General features: G+C 41.9%; 1 protein-coding gene across 5 annotated transcripts; it reads right to left on the bottom strand.

The window, feature by feature from the left end:
• Positions 1 to 4,001: 4,001 nt before the first annotated feature.
• Positions 4,002 to 9,625, bottom strand: LOC125433589. 5 transcript variants are annotated; one of them, XM_048498221.1, is made up of 4 exons: positions 9,380 to 9,625; positions 8,307 to 8,429; positions 5,856 to 6,682; positions 4,002 to 5,204 (listed from the first exon to the last, which is right to left on the bottom strand). In XM_048498221.1, the coding sequence occupies exons 1-4, from the start codon at positions 9,397 to 9,399 to the stop codon at positions 4,960 to 4,962; spliced, it is 1,215 nt and encodes a 404-aa protein (XP_048354178.1). In that variant the 5' UTR covers positions 9,400 to 9,625; the 3' UTR covers positions 4,002 to 4,959. The 5 variants fall into 5 exon arrangements, with proteins under 5 accessions (XP_048354178.1, XP_048354177.1, XP_048354180.1 ...); XM_048498220.1 differs by lacking the exon at positions 9,380 to 9,625 and adding an exon at positions 8,887 to 8,916; XM_048498223.1 differs by lacking the exon at positions 9,380 to 9,625 and adding an exon at positions 8,769 to 8,846 and having other exon boundaries at positions 8,307 to 8,651.
• Positions 9,626 to 18,588: the final 8,963 nt, after the last annotated feature.

An 18,588-nucleotide genomic window follows, 5' to 3' on the forward strand; every position in this document is an offset into this window, starting at 1 on the left:
CATCTGGTGCCAGGAGATATTAAGTAAAGATTAGGGCAACCCTCAATTAATGAAATAGTGCTGCATTTTATTCTTCTGGAGTTGTAAATCAAGTCATGTCCATTTTATAGCAGCATCAATTTTAGAGATACCTAGGGAATTTATAATAATGGTAACAGTTTTCATTTCAATATGTTTTGCATAAAGGTCTCTTTTGCAGCCAAATTCTTTATCCTGGTCTGTGATTCATTTCCATCAAATTACCTCCCAAGAAAGAGATTTGCAGTTTGATCCAAAACTGATTTCCTCTGATCTCATTGGGATATATTTCTGTCACGATTATTCTCAGGTAAGTATGAATGAGATTGCAGCTGTAGAATAACAGACCATCATTCCAACCAATGTTTTGCAGAAGTCCATATAGGAATCTAGCTGTGTAGTGTGCTTTTGTGTATTTATTCAGAAATAAGTACTGTTGAATATTTTAGGATTTACTCGCGGAGAAGTGTGCAAAGGATTGCAGCCTTCATGACAGGAATTTTGATGATGCTTAATGTGAAAACCTACTGTCAGTCTGGGGTGAACAGCTGGGTTCTGGCGTGGGGTATTGGCTACAATGCTCTGATGGCAGCATAACATAGTGGTTATGAGTGGTAGACTCTAATGTGATGAACCTGCTCTCCCCCTACCCCCACTCTTCCACTGGGTTGCTAGTCACAGTTCTCTCAGAACTCTCTTGGCCCAACCTACCTCACAAGGTGTCTGTTGTGAGGAGGGGAAAGGAAGGTGATTGTAAGCTGCTCTGAGACTCCTTAAAGGTAGAGAAAAGCGGAATATAAAAACCAACTGTTCTTCTAATCCAGACTAGCCATATCTCATCAGATCACAGAAGCTAGGTACGTCTGGCCCTGGTCAGTATTTGGCTGGGAGATCACCAAGAAACGCCAGGATAGCTATGCAGAGGCAGGAAATGAAAAACCACCTATGAATGTCTCTTGCCTTGAAAACTCTATAGGGTCACCATTAAGTTGGCTGCGACTTGATGGTAATAAATAAGTAGATAATAAAAAAGAATACTATTATGCCAAATAACAGCTTATCAATCAATCAAAAAAGAATACTACAGCTAGGACTTAAGGAGCAACAGGCTTGCCATACTGTTGTATCTGATATCCAGGTTGGCTGCATGTTATGAATCACACGAGGACACAAAAAACAAGTTATTGGCTCTTCTTAAATCTGCATAGCCTTTATGGTTTGTAAGCAAAGGGCAAGTCTCTGTCCCAAGGTACTTACAATCTATGAGAATTCTTATCTATTTCCAAAGTGGAGAGTGATTGATCAGCATATCTCTTCTGAAATTTATTTCAGAAATATCACAAGGAAACAATTTGGTGAATGTTGTTTAGCCAGGGGAAACTTCAAAACTTTCATTTTATTTTAGATAGTTCAGGAAGATCTTGGCTGTCTCTGTAACTCAAAATAAAACTTCCATACATCTCTCAACTTTTGTTTTAGTTTTAGGCCTGGTTTTAGTAAATTTTCTATACAAGGGAACAGTGGAAAAGTCCACAGGCAGATCTCTCAGCATCCTAGCGCTGTGGCTGTTGAATCGCATAAGACCACAACATAATCTGAGCGTTTTTAGTTCTTGCCCCAGTGAAAACCATTGAAAGTTTGGAAGATACAAATGGAAACATGCTATTTTTAGACTGAAGTCCTGTGCATATTTCTTGCAAGAAAATTCCATTGAGCTCACAAGGACTCCCTTGTGAGCAACCATGCACAGGCATAGCTCTTCCATCATTGTACTGCAGTGGTAAGAGAAACTGTACTTACCGTAATTCTCCCTTCACAATAACCTGTTTCAGTGAAGGCACCCTATTCCATATTGAAACCTGGCATAAGACTAGAGCACTTGTGTGAGATGAAAAACAAAACAAAACAAGCAAGTAGCTGTAAAGTTAAATTGGACCCATGTATGGATGAAAATTGGCTTCTCTGAATTATGTTTAAGGGCTGCATTTCAATGAACTTGGAATAGATGCCTGGTCATTCAATCCATATCATCATTACACCCCCTGTTAATAGAGATAAAATTGATTCACTTTGCCAACTGACAGTGAAAAAATGCCATTTTAACTCTTATTAGGAATGTGTCAATTCACATCCTTTTAATGTAGATTGTTAGTGGATTATTATGTGCGAGTAATCACATTGCAGTCATTGGAATTACGTGTATCTAAATCACATCTGTGCTGTGAACGCAAACCAGTTTAAATGCCATTACTTTCTCCTAGGAATGGTAGTTTTGTGAGGTTTAATAGAGATCCCTGGGCCATTTTCACAAATGACACTTAATCTGGCCCTGCCTTTCTTCCATCTGTAAATCAAATGAGAAAGCTCAATTGACTAAGCTGTAATTCAATTTCAAAATAGTCTTCTCCTGCTTCTCCTTCCCTCCTCTCCGCACTAAGCATTGCTATAGACCAGAAAGCAGGCATATGGTATGATCCTAAACCTATTTTCTCAAAAGCAACTCACACTAAGTTTAATGGACTTTTTAAAAAAATCATCAAAGCAGCAACTTTTACATAGGCTGTGCATATGTACCTCTATCAACAAATCAATGTCCCCCTTCATGGTCTATTGATAGGCTATTTGTGTGAACGTGGTCAGAATATTTAACAGAATAGGGATCTTTCTCTTGATTCTCTTTAGAAAGTTTAGATATACCTCAAAACCTATTTTTCGACCAAATGCCATTTAATCTGATTAAGTGTGCAACACATTTTGTGTTCCATTCTAACACTCCACAAACTGCAGTCTAGGAACTTCAGCACATCCTGAACACCTTTTTTCTTTCTCACTGTCCCTTGTTAATTTTTTTTCTCATACTGAACATCCAAGCTCGATGCAGAGTTCTGGAAAACCCAAGTAATTGCATGAAAGTGCATAATAAGTTGAATGGTCCTAATAACAGAGGTTACACGATGAAAGGATGGCTTTTGGAAGTTTTCTGTAACCGAGTGGATTACCTTCAAATCTTTAAATGGAAGTTCTGGTAGAACTTCCATTTAAAGATTTGAAGGTAATCCACTCGGTTAACAGACTTCCCTCTGTGATACACCTCTGAAGATGCCAGCCACAGATGCAGGCGAAACATTAGGAACAAGATCCACCAGACCACAGCCACCCAGCCCGGAAAACCTACTAGAACCGGTTGAATCCGGGCATGAAAGCCTTCAACAATACATTTAAATGGAAGTATTGCTTGTGTGGAATACATAAACCTGATCGTCCATGCAGGTCACAGATTAAGCCTCTGCCCTGCTTCTCACACCCTCACCTTGCAATCTTAAGGATGTATACTCAGAAGTCCCACTGAGTTCAGTGAAAATTACTTCCTAGTAAGTGATCCTTAAGATTGCAGCCTAAATTAACTTACAAGGTGAAAGTGCGGGCCACTAGGTTAGATGTCTTGAGAAAGAATGGCAGCTTGATCTATCACTGGCTATCAGTCCTGGATAATTGGCACATCTGTTATCAGAGACTCTGAGTCCATATCAACCACAGCAAAGAACCATCACCATGATACCCAACTTGGGCAGTGCCCAGACATAACTTCTGAGCTGCTACTGGAAATGCTAACCTAAATGGACCCTGGTTTCAAGCAAAGCTATTATTTTTTTGAGCTGCACTGAACATCTGTGCCTAAGGAAGAGTTCTTTGAAACTCAGACGTTTGAAGTGCTTCTCTCGGCCACCCAATTAGTCACTTACAAATTGACAAAATATTACGTTGGACAGTATTGCCAGTCCTCTTTAGGCCTGTTTCAGGCCTAAAAGTTGTGGGGGAAAATTTAAAAGCCCATACTTTATCCTTGCCAAAGCAGCTGTTCTTTTGTATTATCTCTGTTTGCTTTTTATTTTTGGTTTGAAGACTATCTGGTCTTGCCAATCAGATAGGGGCGCATTTGGCCCACTGTTTCAGGGAAACAAGCAAGGAAAATAACTCATTGCTAGCGGCGCATTTCATTGATTTAATAACAGGATTTTATATAGCGACAGAGAAAGGAGTTCTCCACTTTTATCTTCCATAACATTTTGTTTTTTTTAGTGTGCACAGTGATTCGTAATCCTGAAATAGTTTGTCTTCAAAATCACCTAGTGAGGCATGTCCTTAGTATTACTGTTTTGGAAATAAAGAAGCTGTGGCTCAGAGCGACTTCATAAAGCCACAAATTGAGTTCATGGCTGAGTAGAGATTTGAATCCGCAATCTCCGTGTCCCAGGACAACATCCAGATCGCTATCGAATCTCATAACTGAGCAGTGAAATATGAAAGAAACAAGAAAATAGTGGAATGACAGTGAACTATATGCTTGGATTGTCCTGGGTGGGGGGGCCTCATCTTTCCCTCCCCTATATAAACCTACTCACAAATTTATAATCTGACTACAAATCTAAAAAGACAACAAACAAAACCAGCAGAGCTTTACTCCACCCGCAACCTTCATGACTTCCTAATGAAAGAAAAGAAGAAAAGGATAAACATTCATCCAGTGACAGCAAACAAGCAGGTCTGAAGGACTGCAGTACAATCACAATATTCTAGTTGTCTTCCGTTTTTATTTTCTTTGCCTCTGGCTGACATTCCTCCATCTCAGAGGGTACCGGTGGTTTTGGGGCTCCCAGACTGCCAGTAGAGCGTGCCCTCAAAGCGTTCAGGGTGCTGGGCAACCCTGCTGCTGGTGAAGGGAGCTGTACAGAGAGGTTTGAGGAGGAGAGCTCAGGCTGCCCTTGAGACCCTGGGACTCTTGCAGCAAACAAGCGGGCCATGTTTTCCAAGGCTGCAGTCTGTCTGTCCATGGCGTCAGCGATCCGCCTGGTGGGGAGATGCTCCATAAGCCCCTGATATGGAGTTTGATATTCCACATGTTCTTTTTTTTTTTTTGTGAGAAGCGAGGTCCGCGTGAGCTCATACCATGGGGATGGCAAATTCCTCCTTGCGGACACTGTTTTCCCTGTTTTGGGCAAGTTCAGAGGCCTCCCTGTGTTTTGAGTGCAAATCGGACAGAGCGCTCACTAGCCTGTCGCCCACTTGGGAAATGGCATCCACAAGGTCCGAGGTGGCATCCGTCTGTTTCCTCTGCGTCCGATTCCAGTGGTTGCTCACTCTCTCGGCATCGACCAGGGATGCCCTGGGGAAGGAGCTCGATGGGCCTGTGGTGGAAAAAGACCAAGAAATTAACACAATGGCAACATTCTCTGACACACTAAATAGTATTGGACTGCATTTGTTGCACTGTTTTCTAATTTTGCGATTGTTGTGTGAACTATACTGCTTTGCATTGTTGTGTGATGCATTGTTGTGTGAACTATACTGCTTTTATTGTGTCACTCTTCAATTTTGTAATCCAGTTTTGTTACAGTGTTTATATATTACATTGTCATTTTTGCTTTATTCTCTAATTTTGTAATCCAGGTTTAATGCATTGTTTGCAATGTAGTATATTGCTTTTATCACATGGTTTTTAAAATTGCACAACCCGCCTTGAGTCTCAGCAAGACTCTAAATGAGGTAAATAAAAGTACAGGGTTTCTTTTCAGCCAGAGCTCACTAAAATTTGCTCTGTGTCAAACAATAAGAATGCCTCTGAGAATATATCTGCTCCTTTCCCTTACCGCTGAGTAAGTACAGCCTTGTACATGGGAGATTCTGAACATGGGCTTCCAGAGCTATGTGGCAAGTCTTTAATTTTTTGGGGGGAAATTAAGCACAGTCTAAATAACCATCTTAGCTTAACCCAGGCCTCCATACTGCCAGAAAACATTTCAAGCACTAAATCTGAAATTTTAATTTTCTAAATTCACCTGAATTTGCAGATTGGCCCTCTCCTCTAGCATAGGGAAAGCTGGGTGAAACATCATCATCTGCCAGAATACCATCTTCCACATGCTGTTCCCACTCATCGGCTGGAGATTGTGCATTCGCCAGATCTGAATCCACCCGTGTGTCCTGAAAGTAGCCATTGGAGTCATCGGTAGGCTCGGGAATGGATGCCTCATCATCATCCGAAACCAGAACTACACTGAGTTTTTCATTCTTCTCCTGCTCCAGCCCTAGTTTTTGTGCTTCTCGATTCCTACGATCTATAGAGAGGGAAACTTTGGAGACCACAAGGCCCTTGTGCATGCACAGAAAGCTGTTCAAGGAGTCAAAGAATGGTAGGGCCCGTTGCCCACTCACAGAAGAGTTATTGCCACAGACAATGGCCTTGTATCCTCGCCGTAGCTCCTTGGCACGTAGGCGGCACTGCTTCATATCCCGGTCATAACCGTACTCCCGCATACGATCAGATATCCATTCATACTGGGCCTCATTGCGGAAGTTGGTGGCCAACGAGGCTTGGACTTGGTCATCGCCCCAGATCTCAATAAAGGTCCGTATTTCCTCATCAGGCCAGTAGGGATTACGGTGGCGGATGCTCTTTCGAGGAGCAAATGGTTGGATGTTCATATTCTCTCTTGACAGTTGGTGTTGGTCACGAAGCAGAGTTTTGGTACTTGTTCTTGTGGTTGTCAAGGGACGTTTTGTGGATGCAAAATACGCTGACCGGAGATTGTCTAGTTCTTGCAAATTACTCTGCAAATTCTTTAAGAGCTCATCATTACCAGCCATTATTTTATTTTTGCCTTTGCTGCCAAACAAAGAAAGCCAGAACAGTTAAAATTCCAATGGCCAAGCCAGAAAAGTTATTTCATCCTTCAAGCAATTTTCTGACCTTCATGCACTTGTTTACCAAGTGGTACTGATCAGACAGTCGATTACTTCAGTTTAGCAATTCACTAATTCATGGGCTGAGAGGAATTATAATGAAAGAGCATGAGGAAAAGATCCCACTTAAAAGGAAATCTCCTTTTTACTGAGCTGTTAGGGAACACACATGGTGTTCCCCAAGGTGCATTCTATCACTACAGAAATGAACTACTGCTTCTCTAGCAAACTATGGGATTTTGTATCCCCTAAAATTACAATTTTATATAAATGGATCTCAATTTTCAATGACTGCAATGTTTATCTCACACTGGATGGGCATCTCCAGAACACTGACAGTCAACTGAGCATTTGATTTGGCTGCCTGATGGTCTTGATTAAATCTCTTCCTTTTCACCAGGGGAATTTGGCTAATCCCCACCCTGAGATAGGGGGGCCTTCAGGTGTCCTGTTTGGGGCATAGTTGGGGTGAGTTTTAGAATTTATAATGTTTTATGGTTTTGGGATTGTTTTTTATTGTATAGGATTTTATCATGGCTTCTATTGTAACCCATCCTGAGACTGTAGTAAAGCGTGGGGAATAAATCTAAATAAGAAATTCTTTATGCATTTTAAGAAACTAGTGCATCTTATGAGCCTTTGTGGTCATTCTATACAGATTTCCTAGTCAGTTCAGTGGGACATACTTGAAGTAATCATGTATAGCTCCTGTGGAACTCACTGAGCAACAAACACAAATATGCCCATTATGATAAGTTTTGGAGATCCATAGAAGTCTTGTTTGGGCTGCTGGGTACATGTAGAGAGTTCTAGTGAAATCCCTCCAGTTTACTTCTCAGTCGATATACTTAGGGTGTTAGAAGAAATTCTTCCCCCACCCACACGTTAGTTAATGTAGGCAAACAGATGACAAACAGACTTAGCTGGTAATGATCCTAGTTAGAAATAATATCTTCTAGGGATAAAAATAAATGTAAAAGTTGTGCTCCCTCTGGATATGCAGCAAACATATACAAGGCAAGGCTCTGTCCTAGTTTTCACTTAAGTGAAACAGCAAATGGGCAGACAGCAAATAGACAGCAAATGGGCATACTGTTATGGACTCTCATAGAAAACATGCCACCAGGCAGAAAGTTGAAATCTTTATTTTTGCCCTTCCATTTTCTATCTGCAGGGAGGTTCTTGGTTGCAACCACATGAGCTCCTTCCTGTAACCTGAAGTGATACAAAATGCATGTTTTCTACCTCTGAGAATAGGCCTATAGTCTCCAGTATCATGCAGGATCTAGAAATGTATAAAATCACAATACTAACAGCAGTGAAGAATACAGACATTTGATGGCAAAGGGAAACACATGTATACGTATAGCCAGCAAGCTCCTCTTCTGCACGCAAAAATGAAAGTAAGGGCGGGGGGAGAGGAGTTGGTACACGGGCTGAGAGGTTTCTTACCGCGTATGTGTATGACCCTCTAATTAACGTTAGCATAGATCCTGACCGTCATGCACGAGGTCACCCTGCACAGGGGGTCTCATCTCAATACTCACTCCAGCTGTCTGGCCATCAATGTTTTTCGCTCAGAATCTCCATTTAGGGATCCCCACAAGTACTGCCTAGCCCTGGCTTCACAGACAGACAAAGTACCAGATTGTCTAAGCCAGTGTGTGGATCTGCAAGCCAGAAAGACAAAAAGCAAAAGGACCTTCCTCTCCAAAACAGGACCTCTTTCCTCCAAGCAGCAACCTGCTCAGAGTCAAGGGTCAGAGGAACAACAAATACAAAAACATGGCAGTCCGTGGGACTAAATTACATTTTAAAAACAAGAGATCTTTCATACTCCGACTGGACCAAGGATAACTGTTGCCCCGGGGACGGCACCCATCACTTTAAGCCTGGGGGGGGAATGCATGTTAAAAGAATAACTCTGGGACGTCTCCCATCTCTCCCTGGTCCCTCTTGTTGCCCCCCAAGAAAGTCCCCCCCAGCAGTACAATTTCTCCTCGCCCTACTTCAGAGCAATCTCCAGCAGCTTTGAAGTGTTAGGGGAACAATCATCTATTTGCACAAGTCCAGCGACCCTCCCCTATCCGGCTTTCCGCTGCTCCCCTACCACAGTCGCACACTTACTTGCAAGTTCCCGGCTCGCTCGTGGGCATGCAGGCCACCTCCGATTGGGCCAGCGGCATGACGAGCGAGCTCCCAACCCAATCAAAGACGGATTCGAGGAGGCAGGCCGAAACAGAGGAAGAAGGCGGGCAACGAAGACTCAATCAGGAAGGTGGGGAGGGGGTAAGAGCCGAGCGCGTGATTGACGCGGGGCGCCTCAAATCAGAGGGCAGAGCTCGGGAAAAGGCTGGCGAGGGGAGTTTGAAAAAATAGACGTAGGTTTGCAAAGGCTGGAAGGTCTGGATAAACCTCGCGGGCCTGGAAGGGATTTTTCTTTTTTTTTTTGAGATGGGTTTCGAAGAAGCGGCTGAGTAAGGCGATATAGGTAACCAGCTAAGGCAGGGGATATTTTAGGGCATAAAAGAATGCAGATGTTTACCTTGCAAATTCAGTGCGTTTGAAGTAAGGCGAAGTTCAGCAACATTTCAAGCATAAAAGCATGCATATATTTTACCTTGCAAACTCAAAGAGCATTTGAGGCGAGGCGAAGTTCTCCAAACTGTCAGGGATGCGGATCTGTGACTTTGCACTGTGCTAGGGCGGGCAGGCGGGCTTGCAAGGCGAATAACTTTCTTCTTCCCACCCTGCTGGGAGAGCCATGTGACCCCCAACCCAGCGGTCTGGCCACTCCGTGGGTGGGGCTCCGCCAGCCCGAACTGCGGGGAGCGATGAGGGTCGCTTCGGGCTTAATCCTCTTTGGCGGTCTTTGTTCGCGCTTGTCGCTCAGCCCGAGCAAGGCGGGTGAGATTGGTGCTCCTCTGCGCTGGAAACTCTTAGTTAGACTTCGAGTTCCTTTTGCGTGCGCCAACACTACCGAAACATTTCCCCCCCTCCTTAGAACAACGTCCGTGTGCTCTGATTTTGGCAGCCCCGTCCCCCAAATGCAACATAGACGCAAAGAAGTTCTATACATGCGGCTGATCCAAAAAGTCAACAACGGAGAACACTCAAGGTGATCAGCACCAGGGCATGATGAAAGACATATATAAGAACATAAGAACAAGCCAGCTGGATCAGACCAGAGTCCATCTAGTCCAGCTCTCTGCTACTCGCAGTGGCCCACCAGGTGCCTTTGGTAGCTCACATGCAGGATGTGAAAGCAATGGCCTTCTGCAGCTGTTGCTCCCGATCACCTGGTCTGTTAGGGCATTTGCAATCTCAGATCAAAGAGGATATATTCTGACATCATGTATTCTGTTTGCCTAAAAAATCGCCAATGTAGAGGAAAATGCAATAACCTCATGTCGTGCCCTAATAATGTTATTCATGGCCTACCAAGCAGCATGATAACGTTGTATAAAGTGTAATTTTCAGGGTTTCCAAATTTACAACTCGGGAAGAAGAACTCATGGATATCGTTTTGATAGTACATTTTTATTCCACCCTTTCTGCACGGAGCTTGTTGGAGTGTACACCTGTTTCCCTGCTTTTGTTTTGTCTTCGTATCTTCACTCCAACTCCTGTTGCTCTACTGGAGAATTTAGCTAAAGGTTTTTGGAAGGAGAATTTAGTGGGACATGTTCTTGAATGAGCACATGCTACCTAAGTTCAGGGAATGTGGGGAGCAGTCAGCAGGTGACATTTATTCCCTGCAGGCTCTGCTTATGAGCTTTCCTGGGCTGCCACTGTTGAAAATATAAAGCAGCACTGGGTGGACCATTGTGGTGGATCTAACCAGCTTTTGATGAAAAGAGAAATTGACCACCCAAAAAAGGCTATGCTGGGGCTTAAGGGACCTGCAGGAGCAAAAGCCATGTGGAAAGGAGTCAAACTGAAACTTCAACTTGCCTTGGTCCCTGTGTTCAGCTTTGGAACATGTTAATGCATTATGGACACAGCTGCCCCATACTGACTCAGACTATAAGTGTATTTCAAAGTATTGTCTCCTCTGACTGGTGGGGAGAGTTGGCTTTGGGGAACTCTGGAATAGATTAATTTATTTGATGAAAATGAAAATTTGATTTTTTTTTAAAAAAACATTGTTATTAATTTCTGGAACAGTATCTTTGAAAATGTGACAAATCAGGCTATTTTGATTTTATAATTTTTAAATCTTCTTTGGATCTTTCCTTTTGAATTAAGCCCGGCAAACCTTTCCCAAAATTTAAACTAAAAATTTAGTTTAGTATAGAAATTTAATAAAATAAATAAATAAAATTTAAATATCTCACCCTGCCCACACTGTAGGGATTTGAACATGTGATAAAATGAGAGAAAAAAACCTCAAATTATTTGTTTTGTAAAAATTTTTATATAAGTGGCTATTTCACTGTTATCATAGAGCATTAAAGAATATGTACGGTCGAACACCAAACAATTTATACAAATGGTAACCCAACCTAACTGGCCTTTTGCAAAAAAGCAGCTAAGCAAAGAAAAATAGCAAAGAGGATTGTGGGAAAGAAATAAAAAGCCATGAGTCTCAGAATGCTGAAGAAGCAATGAAGCCGGTCCTCTCCTTGAGGCAAATCAGTTACCTTCATATTTTTTTCACCATGTTGTTCATCCTTGTGGACTGGCTGGCCACAAGCCTCAGGCTGCACAGAGGGTGAGAACTGCAAAGACATTTTCTCCAAACTTTCCATTAAGCTGATCTGCATTTCTAAGAGACTTATTAGCTGCTCTTGAGATGCTGTCAGGTTATGACAGAGGGTATCTTCCTGTGTGAGAGCCAGTCTTCTCTTTTCTTCCTGTAACTTTTCTGCAATTTGCAGCTCGTTATCCTTACTTTCAGTGTTATTGTGACAACCTGTGGACTGATTCAGGCAACTGATGACTTCATTTTTCTTAGCTCTCAGATATGAAATATATTCTTTTGCACTGAGGTCATGCCATGGTCCAGTGGAAAGCATGGAAGAGTCTATTGCAAGTCAAAGGGAAAAGAGAAAGAAAAATATGTTCTTATGTTTGGCAGATGGAAGACACTGCTATTTTTTGCTGTCCTAAACATCCACTGTGTCTAGGAACATTTCTAGTCAGTTTACAGTGTAACAAAAATGCAATTGGTAGTTATTTGCAAGAAATGCAGACATCTTTCCTAAAGGTAGTATTTCTGTATGAGCTGTAGCACATTTGACAGTATCCAACCATGTGTTCCAAGGACACATACTTCCCATAATACTCCAAATATGTATAGTAGCTGTTTATTTGAATAGGACACTGCCCATATTTTTCAGGCTGAAGACATGTGCAAAACTTTACTTAGAAAAAATGGCAACCATATGTATTGGGAGGATCATAGGTAAGGCACACTCCAGGTATCCATGACCGGATATCCCCAAAAGTAACATCTGAAGAGGTTTTCAGTGATCTTCCCTTTTCCCCACTTAATTTACTCCTTGCTATGCTGAATGTGGGTGCCCAATGAAACTGGGTAGTTCTGTGATATTCTTCAACCCCCAGACCATGCCGTTTCATGTACATTTTAATACTTCATTCAGTAGTACTGTTTTTAATTACAGGTTAATTTCATTTGTATACCCAACCTCATCCTTGCAAACCCCGGGCAGCTAAGAAAACAACGAACACTGCAAGGACAAACATTGCAGGCATCCAGCAAGTTAAAATCCATACACACACAACTGAAAATAAATAAATAACAATGACAGCAACAGATGAGTTACAAATCAAGGTAGAGAGCTAAAACTCAGCCTAAAGACCACATAGCATGCACCAACAGCCCTCTGCAGCGAGACACTGTCACATGGCTGGCTCATTGTAAGAAGCGAGGGCTTCTATCACACCCTACTCTGGGACGCCTTTCCATAGGTGAAGCATTCCTTGCTGCAGTGCTCGAGAAGCCAATGCTGATGTCTCCAGTCAGAAGTGCCAGAATCTGCACAAAGTGACTTTTTGCCTTTTGTGTTTTTAGCTCTTGAAAAATTACGCATTCTCCCATTCCAGCACTAATGTGCATCACTACTGTTTATTTTACTACAGTAGGGACATCTCCCAGTAGCAAAAGTGCCCCCCTTCCATGTGTGGAATAGATATTGTGTTCTTTTCCTTTGGATCATGAACTGTGGCACCGTTGTGTTGTCTCAGAGCCTCATTATTCTGAAGGATTGTATATAACTAATATCCTACAATATAGCCTTATGCCAACCCCCAGTATGATTGTACAAAGGCTAAAATGCACTTGGGCATTCAGTCTCTTGCATTCATTGATCATCTAGATAAGGTCATGGCTGCTAGGGTGTACTGGATTTATTCTGACTGCTATATCTCTGCCAAATCCAGCAATTGGACTTGAAGAGAGAAAACCCCCCATAGCTTTCTCAATTTCGTATAAAGCTAACAGCTCTGCTAGTAATGTGCTGAGCAATGCGATTACAGTATCTGAGAGCTGCACTTTCAGGATACGCTGAAAAATATACAGATTTGTGGTGACAAAGGCGTCACCATTTTTCCACCGGTGTGTGGCAGATCATATTCATCAAATTTACTTTTCAGGGACCATGACTGGAAGCAGAAAGTCAAAATGACACACAGACTTACTAATAGGGTTGTGTGTTTTTTTTAAATGATACATTGAGATGAAAATTGGGGATAGCAAAATTACACACCCTTTGGGAATCTGCCATCCGAAGTGACTGCTTCAGTTTGCTTCATGGTAAGGATAGATAAATAGTAGGAGGTAGTAAGCAAGTGTGGTGTAGAAGTTAGAATGCTGAACTAGCATTTGGAATACCCAGGTTGAATTTCCTGTTCAGCTATGAAATTCACCGGGTGATCTTAGGTTAGTTACTCTTTTCTGTACTTAGCGCACAGAGCTGTTCTGAGGAAGAAGTGGAGGAGGTGAGAACCTTGAAGCAAACGTAAGATAAAATGTGACTGAGGGTCAGTGCTGTCCCTAAGGGGGGGCGGGATGGCATTTGGGACAAGCTTGTTTGACCTCCCACCAACTTTGCAAGACTTATGAGTTCCACTAGCCACCACTGATCACCTGCTGAGTGGGGTCTATGCATAGGCAAGCAGCCCCAATGTTAGGCCGTGGTGATTTGAGGGTGGAGCTGCTGCGCAGCATCTGAAAGCTGGGCCTTCATGGGTCCCATTGCTCAGGGGTGATTATGAGGGAAAATGGGTGTATAATTGTTTCCTTGTCTACCATTACTTTGCTCCAATCACTAAGCTGTTTCCTTCTTCCTCGTGGTTTAAAATGGACAGCCAACATTATGTAGCGGTTAGTGTACTGGCTAGGATCTAGGAGAGCCAGGCTTGAATCCCCACTCAGCCGCATGAAGCCAGCCGGGTTATCTTGGCCTACTTACAGTTCTCTTAGAACTCTCTCAGCCCCACCTACCTCACAGGGGGCCTGTTGTGGGGAGAGGAAGGTAAGGCAATTGTTAGCCATCTAGAGACTCCTGAAAGGTAGTAAAAAGCGGGTTATAAAAACCAACTCTTCTTCACTTTGGGCCAGCTCCACACACACTCAGCCTAACCTACCTTATTGGATTGCTATTGTAAGGATAAATGGAGGAGAGAAGAATTATGCAAACCACTGTATGCCCCCAAATTAAATGAAAATAAACAAATGAGGGTGTTGCTTACAATTAAGGGGTCCTTGACCTCCAAACTAAGAATCTAACAATGGACAACAAAATATACTGAGTATCCTGGGGTGTGTGTGTGTGTGTATGGGAGAAGAAATCAGTGTGTGTATGAAGAAATCAATGTCCTCCTGAGATGCAGCCTTTCAGTTGCTGGCACTTTACAATAGGAAACCCATGAATAGATCTCTTGGTGTCTTATGTTTAAACATTAAAGCAGTTGACAGGGTTTTGATTTTGTCTGCAGCAACAATGGCAGGAGAGGTTTTTTAAACTCTCTTTCTCCTTACCATTTGTTCAGATCCTTCCCACAACCCGCTATTATCCCTGCAGCAAAATAAATAAATAATAAAATAAACAAATAGGCACTTGTATTGCACTGAGTTTTCCGGGCATTGGAGAGGCAAAATAGCTCTTGTATGGAGATATTTTGATCAGGAAAACCGCATGAGAGGGAAGGATTAAAGTTGTTTTCCCAGAAACACTGAAAATTGGAGCCATGGTGCGTTGCTTTGAAGGCCTTTTTCTAAAACAAAAGGTATTAGGATTCCCCATCATGTCTAATTTTTTTCTAAGGTGCAAAAAGGGCATTGCAATAGGTGCTGCACAGAACTGAGGACTTCTAAATGTTGGACTGATGAGTAGTAAAGTCCAATCATGCACTTGGAACTTAAGGAATCTAGAGTAGGGGAGGAGTTCTCCCAGCCAAGACCCCTCACAAAGATTGCAGCTGGACATTTACTAATCTAAAAATGATAACCTGAAGTACCTCATCCAACCTCGTAACAAGTTATTTAAAACTGAAGGACAACTTGGATTAAATATTCTCTCCAAGCACCTGCATCTGAATTTGGAGAGCATCTGTACTATATTAATTGCACTGATGTTTTCTAACACTACACTACATTAGTAACTAAGCAGCAAAGTGCAAATTTATGCCCAAAAGATGACTGGTTTCTCTTTTGCATCAATTAAATTTAAAGAAAAATCAGATAGTCTCCAATCATTTTCTTAAACAGCTTTTCCAACAGAAAATGAAATATCAGAAAACTTTAAAACTGAAGAAACAAAACATATCTTACCAATTCTGTGGTGCATTCTGGATTTCAAGAAACTAATTCAATCCTAGGCACAAGCTTGAACAGCAGACTTCTGTGTTGGGTTCCACAAAAGACATGAGATTTAGTTCATGTGATCTGGTCATCTTAGACTCAAACTTACTTTAAAAAAGGCCCTTCCTGCCTTGCCAGTTGGGAGTGGTCCTCCTCATTCAGACTGACTGGGCCTTTTAACTTGACTCTTTCATTGTGCTTAGAAGATAAATGAAAACAATAAAAACAAAAATGTTTACTCCTTGAGGCCTTCTGACCTCTCTCTGTAATAACCCCCCCACACCCTGCTTCTGTTGATAGCCCCAGACTCTTGTTTTGGTAAGATGCAACATACTGGATTGTTATCCCTCCACTCCAGATAACAACCAGAATAACATGAGCTTGGGCTGAATATTTTGGTGGAGGTATAGGTGGGAAACAGAAAGGCATTGTTGTCATAAAGTCATTCCTTAAATATTTTGCTTTGGAAGCTTTTTCAAGCATGCTCAGTCATTGGACAAATTACAGACTTTCAAATAGCTTTCTTAGGTTGCAGATCGATTTGCAGTTAGAGGCCCCTTCCACACACGCAGAATAATGCACTTTCAATACAGTTTCACAATTGTTTGTGAGTGGATTTTGCTATTCCACACAGTAAAAATCCAGCTGCAAAGTGCACTGAAAGTGGATTGAAAGTGCATTATTCTGCACATGCAGAAGGGGCCAGAGTCTAAGGAGGTCATATGGAAAGATGGGTGGATACAGAAGGATCTGGGGTCTGAAGCTTGTCTTAGTTTTTAGGTTGTGGCCAAATTACAGTGAAACTGGAAGGTATTCTTAGCATGCCTACCCTCACCTGTTATTCAAAGCTGAAAACACAAAGGGGGTGGGGAAAATCTTGCCCTGATCATCTCAGCAGACTCTTATCATGATCAAGTCTTGTTCATACACTGGTAACTATTTAATGAGCAATTCTATCAGGTTACTGATTGTCCCTGCTGCAACTTTACAGCTCCATCCAAAACGGAGATGAATGGGGATGGTGCAGCTTGGGTGCCAATCTGCCCAGAGGGCATTTTCACTGGTGGAAGCACACGCCACCTCCAGAGGGGGATTCCCCCCCACTCCGGATTGCACTGTCTGCATAAAGGGGCTTGGACAGATTTATGGAGGAGAAGTCGATCTATGGCTACCAATATTGATCCTCCTTGATCTGAGATTGAAAATCCCTTAGCAGACCAGGTGCTCAGGGGGAGCAGCAGCAGCAGAAGGCCATTGCTTGCACATCCTGCATGTGAGCTCTCAAAGGCATCTGGTGGGCCACTGCGAGTAGCAGAATGCTGGACTAGATGGACTCTGGTCTGATCCAGCAGGCTCTTCCTTATGTTCCTATGTTCTTATTAATGTCTTGGGAAAACCAGCAAAACTTATAACACAACATATATGTGATTCAAGGGAGCTCACCCTTTTTGGCAGTCTTCAAGCAGAAGCTGGATGAACATTTGTCAGGGATGCTCTAGATCACAGGTGTCAAACTCGTGGCCGCAAGTTTGACACCCCTGCTCTAGATTGATCCTGTATTGATCAGGAAGTTGGACTAGATGGCCTTCGTGGCCTCTTCCAACACTATGATTCAACAAATGTAAGTGTCCTGTCACATGAATCCAACCTATGAAAAACATTCACAATATTCCCATAAGATTCTAATTTTTGAAGCTGATTAAATCAAATCTCTCAACTGTCCCATCTCCGAAAATGCTATAACAAACTCAAACCAGTGTAATAAAAAACAAAACAAAAAAACGCAGACAAAAATGAAAAAGCTGGTAGGAAAATGATGTTTATGTAAATATGACATTTGTTTATGTCGGCTGACTTAGGAGGTGTTTGGTAAGTTCAAAGATACACTGCCATTTTTATATGACATGTTCCTACAGGAGTGATTAATATGGGCTCTTCTTCATTCACTTTCCTCCAATACTTTTCAGACTTTCTAGAATTCAGCCATTTCACCCTGAGAAATTTTATACCATCTCAGATATCACTTCAGAATTTCAAAACTGAAGGGACAGAATGAGGGATGATACATGATCATAAAAGCTGTGATGTTAATAATATCCCTCAAAATTCAGAATATCTAATATCACCACAGACACTTACAAGTCCTTTGCCCTGTGAAATGTAATTATTTAGCTGCATCTGAGGTACTGAGTACTGACTTGTGAAAGCTTATGCTAGAGAAAAAATTGTCAGTCATTCCCTGGGCTCTACAGACTTGACACGGCTGCCTGTCTGGAAATGCCTTCTGTGTGATGCATTGGGGTTTGGAATGAATCATGCACATTCATTTGTAATGAATGGAATAGTATGTTGTTATAGATGACAGAATAGCTGTGCTGGGCACTAGACACTTGGTGGTGCTATTTGATATCTTTGGCTTGCAAGGGAAGCTTTCAAATTCTTCAGTGGCTAAGTTACATGCTATCTAGAGAAAAATGTCCAATACTGAAATGGCAAAGATCATACATATATGCCTCTTTATCTGTAATTTGATCAAGTAGTAGGTGGATGTTCAAATTCACGTTATATCTTCCCAAACAGGACTACATAAGTTTTTTAAAAAATATTTTTAATTCAATTCCTGTGATACACTTGTCTGTTTCCCGCTGTCTGTGTAAACTGGATTTTGAAATAATCCAAAACAACAGCAGTTAACTTCTAAGTCAGCTATCATTCAGTCTTCATGGTTTGTGACTGAACACAAAATCAATGCATATTCTTGTTGCTAAGTCTGCCACCCCCTTCGTATGAAATAAATTCTGCCTATTAATCCCCACAACAAGAGATTTCCCAAGACCAACAAGAGATTTCCCAAGATGCTTAGAAGTAAATCCTCACTAGCTCAGGGCCTAAGCAGTGTTTTGCAAACAACACAGACACACATTAAATAAGCAGTAGAGCATTTTTATTTCTGGATAGGGTTTTGTACTTTACAGTTGAAATATTTTGATCAAATAATGACT

The sequence above is a fragment of the Sphaerodactylus townsendi genome, linkage group LG05, assembly GCF_021028975.2.
Source record: "Sphaerodactylus townsendi isolate TG3544 linkage group LG05, MPM_Stown_v2.3, whole genome shotgun sequence".
Taxonomy (NCBI): domain Eukaryota; kingdom Metazoa; phylum Chordata; class Lepidosauria; order Squamata; family Sphaerodactylidae; genus Sphaerodactylus; species Sphaerodactylus townsendi.

Bases quoted from the DNA above. Each gene is read 5' to 3' on its own strand.
- LOC125433589 (XM_048498220.1), bottom strand. From the start codon at position 8,915: ATGCCCACGAGCGAGCCGGGAACTTGCAA. The intron at 6,683-8,306 runs GTGAGTATTGAG...TTTGTTTGGCAG, and splicing joins TTGATGGCCAGACAGCTGGA to CAAAGGCAAAAATAAAATAA. The intron at 5,205-5,855 runs GTGAATTTAGAA...TTTCCACCACAG, and splicing joins GGGCCAATCTGCAAATTCAG to GCCCATCGAGCTCCTTCCCC.